Here is an 18,357-nt window from a genome sequence, read left to right on the forward strand (position 1 = left end):
AAAAGGGCACCTGTCTCACTTTGTAGTGGAGCACTAGTCCTATATATGTGAATCTCATCAAGCTTAAAAGCCAGCAAAGCCCGCACCTGTGTACCCCCTCCACCGGAGTGGTGTGCCTGGCGCAGTGGCTGTAGGTGGCGTCCCCCCGGCGTGGGATGGCCATCTCCTGCCTAAACGCCACGCCGGTGTTGGCGAACCTCTGCGGTGGTGGTCGCCACCGAAGTTCAGTGACTAGTCGAAATATCCAACTTTGGCGAGCCACAGCGCCGAGCGCAATCGTGTTTTCGAAATTCCAAAAACGGTATAGCTATTACTAACGACCGGCTACAAACCTCTACTTGTAAGCAAGCGCCTAACTCTAATAGTTAGAAAGTGAATTATTGGAAAGTAGTTAACCGGCTTACTAATTAAGGTGATTCACCGATTGTCAGGTGTCCACCAACGTTGGGAATAATATGGCGCAAAAGCCATATTTTCCCTCAAAAAACCTCTGTCTTTAAATTAAATTCTTTCCTAAAACAACCTGAAACACACTAGCGCTCATGTGGCCTACCATCGCCATCAAACGTACGCAAACACTGCTGAGGAAGCAACGCAAAACAAATAGGAAATGACGTCATGCCTAAAGTAACATTGGGCATGCCTGAAGGCGTACAGGCTTAAACCAGCTTCTCGAAATCTGCCTGTGCACTGATATTTTAGATCCCCTTGGAATTAGATTTTTCGCAGTCGAGAATGATGATGATGTGCCATACGTAAGATATGCTGATTCCATTGGATTTACACAGCATGCAAAAACGGTGAATGGCTGTTCGACATGCTGATATTCATGTCAGAAATATTCGTTAATATTTTGTTGATTCTGTCCTTGAAATCATGGACGTTCTGAAAACTCAGCCATATGTATTTGAGTCGGTAAACGCGCTGGAGGAAGTGACAAACTTGAACCGTATAAAGTGAGACCAGTTGTCTGCAAACCCGGTCAGCTTTTCAATTCGTTCAGTTGGTACTTTGTTTTGAGAAAGAAAGCTACAAAGCAAACAAAAAATGCTGCGATAGCAATTGCTCTCGTGCAGTGGCCAATGAAGCGTACCTGTTCACGCATACCTGTCGAGAATGATGATGATGTGCCATACGTAAGATATGCTGATTCCATTGGATTTACACAGCATGCAAAAACGGTGAATGGCTGTTCGACATGCTGATATTCATGTCAGAAATATTCGTTAATATTTTGTTGATTCTGTCCTTGAAATCATGGACGTTCTGAAAACTCGGCCATATGTATCTGGGTCGGTAAACGCGCTGGAGAAAGTGACAAACTTGAACCGTATAAAGTGAGACCAGTTGTCTGCAAACCCGGTCAGCTTTTCAATTCGTTCACTTGGTACTTTGTTTTGAGAAATAAAGCTATAAAGCAAGCAAAAAATGCGGCGATAGCAATTGCTCTCGTGCAGTGGCCAATGAAGCGTACCTGTTCACGCAGCCGTGGGTACGAAACCCAGGCGAGGCACAGTAACGGCCATATTTATTTCATTTCTACAGGTATAGCTGATTTACGCATTCGACAATGTTTTTTTTTGTCAAGATTGAAAGCCTTAGTGGCTTTCTCGTTTCCCTCACTACCGGAGTGATCTGGAAACCATACCAGGAAGCCACATCAGGGTCTTAGATTTTGTCGCGGTAATTTGATGAAATTTTGAATGCTGTATGTTGATCACTGATCATATATAATGATTACTCTCCTAAAAGCTATGTAAAAGTGGTCTTTTAGAGGAAAGCTTTTGTAGCCCCCGCAAGACAAGAACGATGAAGTTGCCCCAGCCATCTTCTCCACGCGCAAGAAAGTGCACGTGCCTCAACGAGCGATCCATAACCGTTCATTCAAAGCTGCTCTTGGGCTACGCAGGACCATGTTTCCGGGATTCCATCCTCAGCGACCGCTGTTCTCGCGCTCCCAGTCGCTGCCAGTATGCTGCTCGAACCAGATGATGCCCAACCACGGCGCCGTCGTGCACCGTAAGGATGCGAAGACACCACCAGCCGGTAGAGCGGTGTACGCGGCCTACGCCAACTCCTTCGACGAGGACGACGGGCCCCTTCTGGCGGCCGTACCGCTGCCCTACATACAAGTGAGCTCAAAATCAGTAGACCTTCTGCACAGCGTTCTCGGTGGTGTTTGCAAATTCAGTAAAATGTCATCCGGAATCAACTAGAGCGAAAGACGATGACTAGAAAGGAAACAAGTCTTGTGTTCTTCTTAGTCCTGGTCGTTCTCGTTCAGTATGACACCTCGTCATCATGCCCATACGTCTACTCTTCAGTAAAATGTACATCGCTGTCTTCTGCGTTGGTCACAGCCGCCGCCGTCACCGCGGTTTCGTTCGCCAGTTCCTGTGCCCCGGACATACTACTGGAGAACATGCGACCGTCATCAGCAGCGGTCGTTCCCGTCCTGGTCGGATGGAACGCGGCAAGACCCCAGCTCCTCTCGCGGGAACACGACCACGATCACGGGCTCACGCCCATCGGGCGGTGACGCGACCAGCTACAGTAGTGGTGGCACCAAGAGTACGGGATACGCTTCCGGCATCCCGATGTCGGCGGTCTCCATCAGTGAGGTATACTGGTTTGCCGATCACTTAATAGCCGAGCCTTTTCGAACATGGTTAACGGGATACTGAGACTGTTACTGTGCCCACCAGATGGCCACTGCGTATAGAGTACGGTACAGTACGGTACACATCTCCTCTGAACTGTGAGCACGGATGCAATTATTCTACCGTCGAACAGTTACAAACAAAAGGCTTCAAATACAGACGGCAGCGTCTCCGCTCGCGGCTGAAGGCTCTCTCCCCGACTCGGCACTTCGAGAGGGAACGCGCGGAGACAGTCAGGGTTGCCAGGCCACTTATGAGTTTGGCTGTTCTAGGCGGTGAGTGGCTTGCACCTCACATCCCACCCCGCCTGCAAGTCCAAGTCCTCTTGGACAGGAACATTAGTCTATTTTGGCAAAGTCGTAGTCAAGCAGTCGCCTGGGTGGTGCACGGTGACGCTGAGGTCGCTGACTCGCTGAACCAGTTGGCTGATCCGGCTCATTGGTCATAGGTGGCATTTGCTCGGCATTGTCTTCGTCAGGACTCGGGATAGATTGCACGGCTTCGCATGTGGGCTCCACTAGCACTGGGTCGAGTTTGGAGACCCACAGTGCCTGATCATTGTTGCACAGTTTTCGGAGGACGGTCACAAGTGTGGCATTGGCACGTTCCACCAGTCTGTTGCTAGCTGCCCTGTAAGCTACTGCGAAGTGTATGTTCACACCATGCGTATGCATGAAGTTCTTGAACAGGTGTGATTCAAATGACTTGGCATGGTCACACAAACAATGGTCAGGAGCACCGAACCTGTAAAACACTGAGTGGAGATGTTTCAAGGCATCTTTTGTAGAGGTTGTAGGCACAGCAGTTTCATTGTGGAAGTGTCCCAGTATAGGTGCTGTTGTAAGTGCGGCACGAAGGGCTTCAAAGGCTTGTTGACACTCAACTGTCCACTCGAAGTCAGCCTTTCGGATGACAGCTTGCAGAGGTGCGGCAACTTTCGAGAAGTTCGGGATGAAGCGGCTCTTTTTGTCTTTCTGCGTCACGACAATGGCAGGAAATCCCCAAGGTCTAGATGAAGAACGGATGATGTCATTTTGAAGAAGAGATGCTGTTTGGGTTTCGAGGAACTTCCGATCACTGGCTGTGTAGCGGTATGGTTGCTGTCCATAAGGCTTTGCATCCGGCAGTAAGTTGATCTCGTGCTCGATGCCTTCATAAAGGCCAATGTCATCAGGACTGGTAGCGAAGAGACGTGAGTGGCGGTGCACTATTTGCTTCACTGCTGGCTGTTCTTCGGGCTTGAGTTGGGTCCCGATGATGATATCAGGGAAACTGTTGGGCGTGGATGAACATGGCTCAGAAGGAAATACGCTGCATGAGGCTGGCTGGGCTGGGCTCTTGTAGTCTGCTGGCTGAGTTTGAGACTGGGCTGCCTTGTTGAGCTTGCTCCACACGGGCTCGTGTTCGTCTGGTTCAAAATCCACTTGTAGGGGTTCGCTGGTGGTATGCGGTGGGTCAAAGCGAGACAAAGTTGATGTTTTAAGTATCACTGCATTGGACATCCGCGGTAACAGTTCCTCTTTGCACAGCACGACAGTGTTTGTAGAGGGCTGGCAGATAACAGGAAGGTGTGGTGGTCTGAAATGAAGTTCCGCTTGAGCAGCATAAAACCAGTCCTCTCCCAGAATAAGGGGAAGGGCATTTCTCTGAAGGACTGCTGCTTCCACAATTGCAGAGAGGGGGCCTACGCTGATTTGCAAGAAGACAGATCCCTGAGGCGCGACGGAGGCTCCTCCTACGACGAGAAGGGGTGGCTTTGTCCACGGCTCTATGCTGAGGTTTTCAGCTAGGCTGGCAGCGAGGATAGTGACGTTGGAACCACTGTCTGGGAAGGCATTGATCTCTCCAAGGCCCTTGACGTGAGCAGTGATAACCGCACACCTGAGCATGGATCCAAGCAAAGGGTCCTCAGTGCGGCCAACACAAGCTGTTGGCGTTTTAGGGATTGTTTGCGTCTTGTCTCGGGAGGGCTGTCCTTTCTCAGTGCAGTTGCTAGCCAGATGGCCCTTTTTCTTGCAGCTATAACATACTGCTTCGCTTAGGTCTTGCCCTCGTCTGTAGGTAGGTGCACCATACTTGGAAGAGATTGCCTCGTACCGATGTTCTTGGTCAGCAGGTGGCAGGTTGGATATTCTTGAGGGCGGCAGCCTTGCACGGTTTGGTTGCTGGTAGGTGCTATTTATAGGTTGGGAAGGCTGGCGGATGTCTGCAGTGCTCTCGGTCATGGCTGTAGCACTGGAGGTGACAGGACGCGGCTGTCGACTTGAAATTGGCGCGGATGGCTTTGTCAGTCTAGTCATGCGAGAGTGGTCCATGGCACGATCAACTTCTGAAGCGATGCTGACGAAATCCTGGACAGTCTTCGGGCGTTGAACGACGATCGCTGTAGCCACTTGCTCATCACGGATGCCCTGAATTAAATATTCGATGCGCTCTTTGTCAGTCAATGAAAGCGGGCACCTTCCAATTATCTTGAGCTTGGCGAAAGTATAGGTAACCAGGCTCTCACCGGGGCTTTGCTCACGCGCACCGACAAGTTCCTGCCACTGTATAAGCGACAGTCGCTCGCCGAACTGCGCTATAAGCGCTTCCTTCCACTCTGACCAAGTTTTTAGCTGGTGGCCAGTGATTTCCTTCCAGTCAGCGGCTGGGCCACGAAGTTTTGAGAGGGCGATGGCTAGCAGGGTAGCGGGTTCCCAAGAGGCAAGCTGTTGGGTGCGCTCGAGATCGTCTATCCATCGGGTTACGGATAACCCTCCGTCGCCACTGAACGTCGGAAGCGTTGATGACAAGTCCGGCAAAGTTGTTACGTGCACTGCTCTCGTAGAGGCTTGTGACAGTGACAAAGCTAGTTGATTTTGAAGGTAGGCGGTCAAAATCTGCATATTCTGTACGGGGTCGGCGCTGAACACTGGCATAGGCTGGAAAAACTGGTCACCTTGAGTTGGAGCGGGCTGCGTCTCGGTGACTGATCCAGTTGTTTCCGGTAGCAGGACTCGTTTTGCGGCAGTGTCAGCAAGGATGCGAGAAATAAGTTCGTCCTTGGAACCAGTATTGTCCAAATTGCGTTGCGATAGTTCATCTCGCAAGAAGTCCATTCTAAAACCAGCGAGGTCCGAGGCGGTGGCTTCCTCCCAGTTTATGAGCGGCATGGCGGCGGCGGCGGCGGTGAGACGGGCGTTGGGCTTTGGCTGCTGGTGCTCGACACACGTTGACTCTGGCTTTCGGTGAAGTGGCTTGCGGCTTCGAATGGGCGGGCTACACCGAGGTTCGGGACGTCGACTGCGCCATATGTGAGCACGGATGCAATTATTCTACCGTCGAACAGTTACAAACAAAAGGCTTCAAATACAGACGGCAGCGTCTCCGCTCGCGGCTGAAGGCTCTCTCCCCGACTCGGCACTTCGAGAGGGAACGCGCGGAGACAGTCAGGGTTGCCAGGCCACTTATGAGTTTGGCTGTTCTAGGCGGTGAGTGGCTTGCACCTCACAGAACAACATGCGGGTACACAACATTAGATGCTCATTTTAGACAACGCAGAAAGCAACATAAATTCTATCGCATTGTATTCATTAAGAATGTGACTCAGAAGGTCTCTAAGTTTTTCTCTTACAGAAGGTCGCGCCTGTGTGTTTAATGTTAAACCCCATGCTGTTGGGGTGGGGGGGGGGGGGGGGCGGCTGATACACAACCCTGAGAAATTATCACCCCATCGCCCATCAGTGTGGTATGTGGTGTAACACTGAACTGACCATAGTGCCAGAGCTCACCACGCTCAATGAACTGAACAGAAAGAATAAGACACTTTTCTTCGTCCAATCTGCTCTCGCAGGTGCTTACGGAAACGTACGCTTCAGAGCGGCGAACAAAACATCGCTCGCCAAGATACAAGGAGGATGTTCCCGCTTGGAAGGGCTACTTCGTCGTGGCGGGCACGCTCATGGCGCTTGCTTGCTTCGCAGTGCTGGCGCTCTTCTTAGTCACCGGGACACAGTCTCTGTTCTCGGCGCATCGCGGTGAGGCCTCGGCACACGAAGACGGCGATCACCCGGCAAAGCCCACGGTCAAGGCAGACGAGCCGAACAAGCTTCTGGCAGGGTCCAGGAGCCTCGTCAAGTACGGCGTTGCTGCGAAACCCTCCACGGATGGCAAGCAGGACACGACAAGGCTGACGCGTGCGAGGTGCGCTGCATTGGTGTGCGATGGTCATATTTACAAGGCAGCTCGTGAATCCGGCAGGCAGGTGATATGGCACATGGTATTCCTTACCTCTGCTGTGGCTCTAACCCTTCATGTTGGCACCTTCAGTTCCGAATGTTAATGAAGTCATTTGTGGCAAATTTTCCCTCTTCCCTGGCAGAAGACCATGCGAGACTGTAGACTCTGAACGCCAAACCAAAATTGAACGACGTCCTGATTGTTTAGGACAGTTGACGTATGAAGTTAATATCACGAGCAAACATTTTTGGAGTACGGTCAGTTTTTTTGCGCCCTCGAAAGCGCCATTTTTTGTTTGCATCGAAGACAAGTATTTTTCCCTTTAATAGTAGATTCACACTTCAATAACCCTGATTTGTTAGTTTTCTAGCGCGAAATACTAGCAGGCAATTTTTTTTTCATGGATGCTGGTTATTTCGTTCGAAATGTCACAAGCGATGAAAACAGCAATATTGAAATGCAAGGAAATGTCACGTAAACATTCGAAAGATCGTGGAAAGAAATTACGTATCGGAAATGTACAATACGGTTGAAATGGTTATCAAAAATTTATGTTCTTACCGGTGGAGAAATCTGTATGCATAAAAATGACGGTCACTCACTGCTTCACGAAATATTTACTACGTTCGCTATACGGCATAAAAAAATCTTATTCGTGACATGAAAGATGCGAAAATAAGGTGAAGAGAATAAATTACTACTGCCTTACGTACATGGCCCCAAAACCCAAAACCTTACCCACAATTACTAGACACTTAGACTATCATCAACGTTTCGCACCACCCCAGCTATCGCTGAAGTTCGCATTACCTGGAGGGTAAGCATCCAGGGAATGTTTTATTATGATGCGTTAGCATTATAGCTCCCACGTTGGAAACATCTGTCTATCCATCCGTCCGTGCGTGTAAAGCCTCGGATAGGAGGTGGCAAAGTGAAGAGAGGAAAATTCTCCTCTCCACACTCAGAGGTGACGGAAGGAAGAGGGAAGACGAGTAGAGGCTGGAAGCCAACGGATGGCGGGTGGGGTTGAGGGGAGAGGGGGTAGGGTATGTCACATTGTGACTGTTGGACTGGAGCGGCTGCTCCATGTGTGGGGAACACTAATGCTAGCCTATACTCTGCCGCAGCAATCGCACTGATCATCTATCATAACACCATTTTAAGCATACAGGCTTTTTGTAATTCGAACGGGGTACGCTATTGGCACAGACCACGATCAATTTTTCTTCAGTGTCTCTTAAGTGTTCTAATGATGTGGCATTTCCCTTACTCAATGTGGCTCCCCCGTGCACGTTGCAGGCGAGTCAACACCAGCAGCAGCCCTCCCTTCCCGCGCCTCTTCCCTTTCGTCGACGGGGCAACCACGCAGTTTCCGCGGACCGATTCTTCGACGCCGTCACCACAACGACTGCACACGTTGCAGTGGGACGACTCCGTCTGCTGGACAGAGGCGTGTCTGGCGGAAGGGGCCGCCATAAAGTACGCTCTTTCGTGCTTCCTGTGTGCGCCTTCCAAGTTAACATAGCGTCTGGAAGGGCAAGGGAGGCGCTTTGTGATCTTGTGTCGTTCTCGGTGTTTAAATGAAATCATTGCGATAAAAGCAGTAATTCAGCGGTCATGGACATAACTTGGAGCAGGTATGCGATTAGCTATGAACCTTTGGTGGTAATTTAACCAATTTTTGTCTGCTTTTAACCACCTCATGTTTCGGCGTCCGCGATGTTTCTCTGAAACCTAAAGAAGGTTGGTTTATTGGTTTATAGGAGTTTAACGCCCCAAAGTTACTCAGGCTATGAGGGACGCCGTAGTGAAGGGCTCCAGAAATTTCGACCACCTGGGGTTTTTTAGCGTGCACTGACATCGCACAGTACACAAGCGTCTAGAATTTCGCCCCCATAGAAATTCGACAGCCGCGGTCGGTATCGAACGCGTGTCTTTCGGATCAGCAGCGGAGCGCCATAACCACTGAAGGACTGTTGCAATACAAACACTGCCTGTTCGCGAGCTACAGTCCTTCAAGCCCTCATGCCACTGTTGGACTTGCAGGTCATCTTTGGACTTGAGCGTTAACCCCTGCGACGACTTCTACGCCTATGTCTGCAACCGCTGGACGCACGAGCGACCGCTGCCTCGCGGCCACGCAGTAGTGTCAGTGGACTTGGACTTCCTGGACGTCTTCACTCTGGACGTCTTTAACGTCCTTGGCCGAGAGTCCAAAAATAAGCTCTTTGACAAGCTTAGGCTCCTTCTGCAGGTACAGTATTATGCTTTGGTAACTCCTGTGTAAGCGTTTGGTTTTAGAATGTTAAGAGGAAGTTAAGTAATGAACAATTTTGTGAGGAGAAGGAAAGGCGTGGCTGTTTTCGTACGGAGCCTTTTTGGTACAGTTTACCCCTCGAGGTCACATACTGTGTTACGAGTACCTTATATGAAGGACGTGAAATTGTCTTGCACCAAACGTTCTTTCTAGTCAATTAAATGTGCTGAAACCCTTCTGTGCCTCTATTTCAAGGCAGGAATACCACACAGACATTAAATGTTGTCATGCCCATTGTAAATGTTGATCTTCCTGCTCAGCCTCCCACCTTATCAACGAAACTGCTTTGTGAATGTCAGGGTAACAACTTTGTCAGACTGTTGTTATTTGAAACTTGCTTAATATTAACTGTCACTTTGCATTTACTAATTGTTCTGGTTGATTCGAAAACTGCTTGCTTCAGACAAATTTCCGGTTCACTTTGAGTCGACTTATCTGCTGTCAACAATGATTACCTTCGTCGTAATGACACGTCCGCCGCCGCTTTCGCGAGTGCGCCCGTTCTTAAACTCACCAGCGTTTACGTGGCTCCAGATGAGAGGGCGCGGACCCATCGGCCCTCGTGGTTTACTAATCCTGCCCCACCTTGATGACGTTCATGTGCCGAAGCTGGAAAGCACAGCCTTTTTCAATCGCGACGTAAGGCACGAAACTGCTCTCACCTCAAGCAGGTCGCTGTTTGTACCTACAGTTATAATAAAATTTGGGCAATAGGCGGCACAATACACAACTTTCCATACAATATACGAGGTAGAAACAAGAATGTTTATATTACCTTCACATAACTTCTTTTTGTCAACTGGCCTTTTATGGAACACCCCGACTAATGACCCGCAGGCGTGTGTGGCGTCTTCGGAAGACTTCTTCCCGAGACTGGCCCGCGAGGCCCTCCAGTCCGTTGCTCTGGCCGGCTGGCCGTACGACCACGACGTGGACGCCGATGCTGTGTCCCTCTCGACGACGCTTGGCCGCATGGTGACCGCGTACGACCTGGACCCTGTGTTTGGGCTGACCCTTACTTCGGACCCGGCGTCGGCATCTGGCATGATGGTTACCTTCGCCCTGTCCGGCCCAGATCCCGTGCTCAATGAGGGCATCGAAGAAGGGAGGGAGTACGGCTTCGTCCGACAGGTACCGTCTAGAGCATTAAATTCGGCAGGAATAGAGATGAGACCTATCAGTTATAAACTGCTCAGGAAGGCGAAAAAGCACAAGGGAGACAAGCGGCATCGTGTAGACTTCATTCTTTCGTCTTCGTCTGTCATTTTGCGCGGTGTGACAATTCTTACGACTAGAAGAAAATACTGCGCACGGTTTTCCACCGTCTTCAGGACATTCCCGTAAAAATGCTGCAAAACTTGACGTAAGCTAGCCACGCAATCGCAACTGTCACTGAGGCAAAACATACGCAGAGCGTGAAGTTACAAGGGGTTGTAATTTTTAAACGCAGCTCCAATATATAAGTCGGAACACTTGTGAAAGGTACGTACACAGATAGTACGGAAAGAATACAAAATTTTTTGCAGAATAAAAAATGAAATGACTTTGTATCTGTTGTGCCCAAAGGATGCTGAAACCGATAGCACCTCTGAAGGCTTTTTTAGCCGTATTATTTTCCGTCTGAGCCATCCCTCTCGTCTACTGAATATTGTACAGGAACTTTGCAAAGTAAAGCGTTTCGAAATAAAATAACCTTGATGTCTCCTTCAGCTTGTTCATTTTCTTAGCCCCGGTGTGCGTTAGCCCTGCTTGATTAAAGCTGAAAATCCATCAAGCCCAAATGTCTTGATGCTAGGCTTGTATAGTTGTGTTACCCCCCGATCATCGTCGGCGTTCCCCCTGAACGTGTCGCAGGCCTATGACATCCTGGTGGAGGCCATCGGAGAGAAGTCTTTGTACGACCCTATTGAGACAGACGTGCAGCTGGCCACAGTGTTCTCGCAGACTGCGCTGGTCGCCACGAAGGCGCTGAAACTGAAGAACTGCACCAGGTATGCGGCGCCGTACATCTAGGCTGTTGAATATGTATTTATTTTGCACATGTGCTTTTTCTATATAGGTAACTGCTAGAGAGTTCTAGGAACACAGAGTTACAGCCGGTTGAATTAGTGCGCACATGTGGTCGAATTGAAGAAGAAACAGAAGTCAGTGCAGACTTAACAAGGACCACCACTTTAGGCTGAAGTGTTCGAAACTGGGGGAAGCCCTGAAAGGGCGCAGTGAGGCTTTCGGAGCGTCTTCCAAGCACACACCCCTAGTATAGTCGGGCGCCGGGCTGGGGAACGCTTATACCCTTTCTTGTACTATCTAGGCGCTATACTTGTACGGCGGTGGTAGTTGAACAATTCACATCCCGCAGCCGAGGCCGACACATAATCCACTAGGCCATCCCTCACTCACACACCCTCTTTTTGTGTAAATTTGCATAAATGTGGCTTTCTTTCTCGAAGCGCCAAGTAGGTTTCTGCAATCTCGGAAACGCACGAACAGGTACTGAGATCTTGCCTTGGCTGCGTTTCGCGTTCAATGACGTCACTGATAGCCACGCATGAGCTATCGTCTCGGATTTACCCGTGTCGCGATGGCAAGCAAATGTGCTATTGGGCGCTCACTCGTGTATAAAACAAAGTTAGCGAATTAGCACGAAATGCACCGTCTGTTCTGCCGAACACGCACGGCAGAGACAAGTTAACCGACAATACGGTCATGAGCCCCGGTGCATATTCAAAAACACTGGGCCACCTGACATCGCTCGCGCTAGCTCGTTCAGACGCTTGAGCTGCAACAACTTAAGTCCCTGTGCGACCTTTGCGGCGGGCAGGGTAAGCATGAAGCGAGTACCAGCGTCGGAACCAGAGAGGACGACATTACTGTATTTTGTTCGTACACGCGCAGTTGACTACTATCTAGAATCCACCGAAGGATTTAATTTTAAATGGCGCTGACTTGCTTCAGAGTGCACCGGTGTTGCTCTCCAGACAAGGCTGTTAACTTTTTCACTTGAAGCCGTACCACAGGCCTCTCCGGTCGATTAAGTTTTACTACCGCAAATTGCGACGTAAACTCGTCGTCACAGTTAGAAACGTATAACATTTTCAACCCTCGTAAAAACTGCACATACTGAGTCCGCCAGAGAGAGCTTCACGCAGTTACCCACATGACGCGGCCGTCTCTGGAATGAAGCGTAGCTTCCACCTGGTTTGCGGATATTACCGATAAGTATTCTAGAGATCGCCTGCGGTCGTATAAGTAGCGGGTAATTGCTGTTGCTAACCACAGTATTTAGGACGCATGTTAACAGCAGCTTTATTGCCTTGCAAATGACCGCTCCCGCTGTCGAAATGTGCGACAAAGAAACAGGCAAAATTTAGAGTCGAACGTGAACTCGGTCCCGGTCTTCTGCATCCGTAACAGGGTCTTAGCTGACCGGCCGTGTAGTAAGCACATGGGGGCCGCAATATCTTAATACTCTTGCTCGTGCGCATAGGTGTGTTTGAGGTCCTCGCTCTTTTAGAGGTACTACCCTAGGAGCGGACACGGTACCGAGTCCGTGTTATCAGCGGGCTGTATTATTCTGTAGCCCGGCGGCAAAATAATGATTGACAATGCAATGTTTGAAGCTAGGCCTTCGAATCTGTAAGAATATGTAAACGCGCCATGTGCCGGGCATAAAACAACATCCGTATATGCATCGGAAACCCTAAGATATTACTGAAATATGTATGAAAACTTTCAGCGGGGGTGGGATACCTTCTACACAAGCAAAATAATACTTCCGATCGGTCTTTCACAATGGTATTGCCCGCTGTAGCAAATGCTGTGTTGTAGAAGGTGTGTCACCACACTATAAGAGTTGCCCTTGCAGAACACAGTCCTTACGGGAAATAAGTGATGTGTTATACCCGTACTTCTAGAATTGAGGTTCCACCTACACTGATGGCGCCGGTGGTAAGTTAAAAAAGAAAACCTCATGGGAACTGTCAAATATAGCTGTGGTAATATTGTCCACTGCCCATCATGGCGTGGTACAGTGGTGGTGACAAACAACATGTACAGTCGGGGATAAAAGTCTCCGGACCACGTGTTCCTCAAAAGAAGCTTATAGCTCTACTATCAGACTGCGGCTGGAGACCGCACTTGTGGAGATGAAAGAATAAAAAATTAACTTTTGCCTCCACAACTGTGGTCTCCAGCCGCCGACTAATAGCAGAGCTATAGGCTTCGTTAGAGGAACACGTGGTCCGGAGACTTCAGTCCCCGACTGTACACGCCATTATTACCTCATGCACTTTCATCGCCACTCGTGACAATCTCGTCGTCAGATTCTCAGACATCATGACGCTTTCACAAATAGCGGGACCAATGCAAAAGCATTGTGTCCTCACTGCATGAGGAGGGTGCGATAATCGTTATCGCTTTCGCAGTCAGGAAAGAAATATGGAGATCTTTTTTCCCCTCCTAAACTCGAAGGAAATCCGTGGAAGAGCTTCCCCAACTGGGCGAGTGGCTCTTCTGGGACAAGGTGTTCGCCGAGCTGGCACCGGGTGTTCGGGGCAGCAGCATCGTGCTCAATGAGACCGAGGTGCTGCTACCGGACCCGGCGCTCTTCGAGAGGCTGAACCAGACGCGGCTACTCAGCTCCAGGGGCTCGAAGTCCAAGATGGCCAACTACTTGGGATTCCGGCTGCTCCTGCTCCTGTCCCCCTTCGGGACCGGAGCCGACGACAAGAACGTCCCCGCTAGCCTGGCTTACGCTCTGCACCGGAACTACCCGACCAGTTTACACGACTACCAGGTATGCCGCTTTCGCCGTGTTGACAAAGGTTAAGGCGTGCGTTACCTTAGAAGTACCTGTGTCATGTGTTAGGCTTTGAAGGAGGACTTCTTGCCTTCTGGATAGCCATAAGAAGGCACAGCTGTAGGAATACTGAACGCCCTTTTTTCAGTAACACTGCAGGGATGCAGTGACCTCGTTTTACAAGTGCCGGCACTTGATATCTTGTTTGTGTGAAACGGCTCGAAGCTTGATCGGAATTTGTTGAACGGCGGTGGTGGTAGGCCATTCCAGGGCATTGGTAACTCAGCCTTATCGCCTCAACGGATAACGAGCAAGGATACGGGCTAAGCGTTATTATATACCCATGACGAATGAAAGTATGCGTCCGGTCCTTATTTGTCCCAAGCTATATTTGGTTGCAGTGCGCAACCCGTGGGAAATCGTGAGCCCCATCTTCACGGCTGAGGTTTACACGTGCCGCTAACACCCTTCACGGGTCTAATATAGTACCCCGGTCACGGGCTCATACAGGGGGCCTTCGGACCGATAGTCCATCGATTCAATGGACAACTGAATGCTGTAAGCGTTCAGCTCCCACTTCCATCGAATTAATAGCCTACTGAGTTAGAGGAACAGCGCGGACCTCAATTGAGATTTCGAAGTCCTTCGCGCGGTGGCAGAATGCATTCTCGGATGCCGAGCGTCTGGAGCGATGCTCCAGGCAATAAAATCAGAGCAGTAAAATGGGTTCAAAGTTACGAGACTTGGCCGCAAAACACGCTCAGCAAGCAGACTATCATTCAAGACGAGCTGCTGGGCTAGTTGGTTGTACATGCTTGAATTCTTCATGCTTCCAATTCTGTCCTTGTATTTTGAGTGCGCTGTTAGGAATTGAATGTGATTGTTGGTAGTGATACGGAAACAAACGGCAGCCGCTGCTACAAAGACGCATGGCTGCTATTGTAGTTTGCATATAGGAAAACTAAATTTATTTAAAGAGTGAATAATATTTGAGTAAAAAATAATCATTTCGTTTTTAACTTTTTCAGTTTAAACTTGTGAGCTGATCGTTTGCATGCCTGTAAAACTATTATCGGCGATGGTGGCGCCACAACACTTTGGCGGGAGATAATGGAATCTGCCAAAGGCTACCGATTTTGGCTTGCAGCAGAAGTGCAACTACTTCTAGTTTAATCGCAATTGAGAACATGAAAGGCTCTCGACTCATTTCAAAGTGCCCGTGTGACAAGGTCGTAAGGAAAACAACATAAATGCGAATGACCGTCTGGACTGTTTATTACATTGCACCAATTTAAGCACTCCATTCGCGTACTGCGAAAAACATGCTTGTTCTTGTCTGCCTGCGCTGTAAATAAACGTATATATTGCGATCTGCAAGTAGTTATGGGTAAGTGTAAACGTATTCGCTGTGGCGATAAACAAACATTTCTCAAGCAAGTACCTAACAGTCTGTATCTGCAAGCGTTCATTACTCTCATTATTTTCTGTGCACTGCTGGTGCAATTGATATGTTTGTGCAACGGTGTTTGTACCATTTTTATGTCAGAGCTGATTGCTTAGTTCAGATAAGGGATATTCGGCTGTCCCTTGGAATGCTTATAATTATTGTAACACATTTAAAACGACCAGTGAATCCGGTATTGGGCTGCTCGGACAGAAAAACAAATTGAAATCAGCTAGACAACTTGAGTGCTTGCCCTGCTTGTCCACCGCCAGGCGTGCCTGAGGTTCGTGAACCGGTTCGAGCCCGTCGTGGCCATGCGTCGACTGCACGGCGACTGGAAGGAGAGGCTCGTCAAGCCGGACGACCTGGTCCAGATGGTCTCCTTCCTGAAGGACGAGCTCAAAGTCTGCCTCAAGACGAGCTCGCTCTTCTTCTCGTCCTCGACGAACATCGTTGCCAGAATCCTGCTGGAGTTTCTCAGCGGAGTGTCTTGGCAGGTAAAGGAGCGATGGAAAACGCCTATGCAAGAACCAAAAATAGGCTTTAAAGGCCCGTTCCCAAAGAAGGTTCCGAAAGTTCTCCAGTCTTACATCAGCCCATTATATGTTTTAGAGAGTTTAGATATTGCCACGTTTCCACAAGCAGCCGCAGGGCGGCTGCTCTTCGCAAGTCGCGTGCACCAGCGAGTGAAAGAAGATCGGTCCCGGCCTCTTCTGGGTGCTCTTGGCTTGCTCTCCGGTGCCGTCCATGTCAACCCCCCCATTAAAGCCTTTCGGTTACGAGCCCCAACGGCTACATAACAATATTATTAAATTGTAAACGCAGCAAACGAAAATAACTTTTTTCTTGCTTTCTTCTCTAAAAATTTCTCTACCCTGGGCACATACTGTCTTCTACCGTTCTCCTAATCGAGTGTACAAGTAACCCCGGTTTGGTATGGCTGCAAGCATCACTTATGAAAGCGGGGCGTGAATAGCAGCGGCTAGCAATCAAGAAATCTATTAAAACGGAAGATGAAGATGTATGAACTTCCTCAAAGATACACAGCACCGGACTGGCCATCACCGCATGCCTTAAATGAAAAATTTGTGCTCATGCGAAATAAGCGGAAAACTCCGAGGAGGGGAGGTTTGATTGCTCGCCGGAGGAGCCTTATAGATCATCTTGTATACAGCACAGAATAAATAGTGTTTCTTTCCCTGCAGGTACTCAATCCCGAGCTCATGGAGCACACATGGACCTTCGAGCACCTGTCGGCCGCGTACGAACAGCTGAACGTGACCGATCCAGGATCAGTCATCGCCTTCCTCCAATCGGCGGTGCAGTCCAAGAGGGACGCCACGAGCGACCTTTCAGCGGTCCAGTGGAAGGGCGGCTTTCTCAGCACAACAGCGAATCTCGCCTACCCTTACAAGGTGCTCGAAGTTCCGCTTCCTGTCTTCAACCTGCAAAGAACCCTGGAGGACTCGGTCCGTCATCTCCAGTTGGCCCGCATCGGTCCACGAATCTACTATGCCATCTATAAGGCTTTGTACTTCGTCAGTGGCAACCTGGCGCTGGACAACATGACGTGGAACCCTCAGCGGTACTTCGACACCGCGGCCGACTGCCTGTGGGACCAACACTCGTCCTTATTGCGAAGGGCAATCAACGCTTCCTCGCCGTCACCACCGTATGGAAGTCGGATCCGTGATATGGACGACTTGTTCAATGCCCTGGCACTTGGTAGCAGTCTGGACGCGTATGCGTACTTTGTAGGTGCGAAGAAAAAAATTTACCGGTTCAAGGGAAGTGAGGATCTAGATGTCACGAAGCTGTTCTTTGTGGAGTATGCTAGGAACTTATGTGAGAACCGGGACCCCGGATTCGGTGGCACACGAAACCACGCAAGGTTCTCGGAAGCAGCCACATTTTCCCCACCTCATGCGTGGTACCGAGTCAACGGTCCTTTGATGCACCTGAAGGACTTCTCGAAGGCATTCTCGTGTCCTCCGGGGTCCCTCATGAACCCGTCAAACAAGTGCCCTTTGATAAGAAAGCATCGTTGAGAACTGATTACAGTGGCTCTTCTTGCACATGCTCGTGCTTTTGATAGTGATTTCTACGAAAAGTATGGTCAATGTCCAAGAGAACGTAATTTTATCCTAGCGTTATTATCTCTGTGCAGAACGAAAATGGCACACATTAGGGCATGTAATGCGAAGGCAACATAACCGACGGTCTTTAAAGGTGTCGGAGTGGATACCAAGGGAAGGTAAGCGATGCAAGGAGCTGCAGAAAGTTAGCCGGTGGGATGAGATTAAAAAGTTTGCGGGTTTAAGACGACCGCAGCTGGCACAGGATAGGGTTAATTGGATAGTTATGGGAGATGTCTGTCATGTGGTGGGCATAACCAGGCTGCTTCTGCTGATAATGATAACGTTTAGAGTAAGGTGGCCCGGAGAGGATTTGAGTATTCAGGCGAGGAATAAGGCTAGCAGCATGTTGGCAAAATACTTTAGTAGTTCGGGTTTTGTTAAGTTTCACTTTCGAGTTGGTGAAGGCGGGTATTCTGAAGCAAATCATTCAAGGCTCGCTTTAACTTAGCTGCATTGACATACTACGAGTGACCGACCGTTATACGCTGAAAGCCTTACCAGTGTAAATTCTTGTTTATCCAAGAAGTTCCTCATGAAACTTTTTCTTGCGTGGTCAGCCCCACTAGTTCAAGTGAAAAGCGTGGAACCACGGAGAGAGACTCAGGGAGGTGCATATAAGCTATTCTCACGTCGGCACCTAGCAGTTGAATGGGCACCGAGGCAACACAAATTAGTATCTCTCTGCAAGCCCGGTTGCCGTAAAATTTGTCTACGACTACGCAACTGAAGATGGAAAAAGAGAAACTTGAATTTGAGGTGTTAATGAGCAAAGCATCCCTTTT

The 18,357-nt window shown here is 49.3% G+C and overlaps 1 protein-coding gene across 1 annotated transcript; it reads left to right on the plus strand.

Annotated features, from left to right (window-relative positions):
- The first annotated feature begins 1,913 nt into the window (after nucleotides 1–1,913).
- On the plus strand, nucleotides 1,914–17,485 carry LOC149331814 (neprilysin-2-like). The gene is made up of 9 exons (XM_089557413.1): nucleotides 1,914–2,132; nucleotides 6,493–6,842; nucleotides 8,178–8,357; nucleotides 8,925–9,132; nucleotides 10,033–10,326; nucleotides 11,050–11,186; nucleotides 13,666–13,990; nucleotides 15,710–15,934; nucleotides 16,643–17,485. Exons 1-9 carry the CDS (start codon nucleotides 1,914–1,916, stop codon nucleotides 17,483–17,485), a joined length of 2,781 nt encoding a protein of 926 aa, XP_089413539.1.
- Nucleotides 17,486–18,357: the final 872 nt, after the last annotated feature.

The sequence above is a fragment of the Amblyomma mixtum genome, chromosome 8, assembly GCF_055824585.1.
Source record: "Amblyomma mixtum isolate Tamu chromosome 8, ASM5582458v1, whole genome shotgun sequence".
NCBI classification, from domain to species: domain Eukaryota; kingdom Metazoa; phylum Arthropoda; class Arachnida; order Ixodida; family Ixodidae; genus Amblyomma; species Amblyomma mixtum.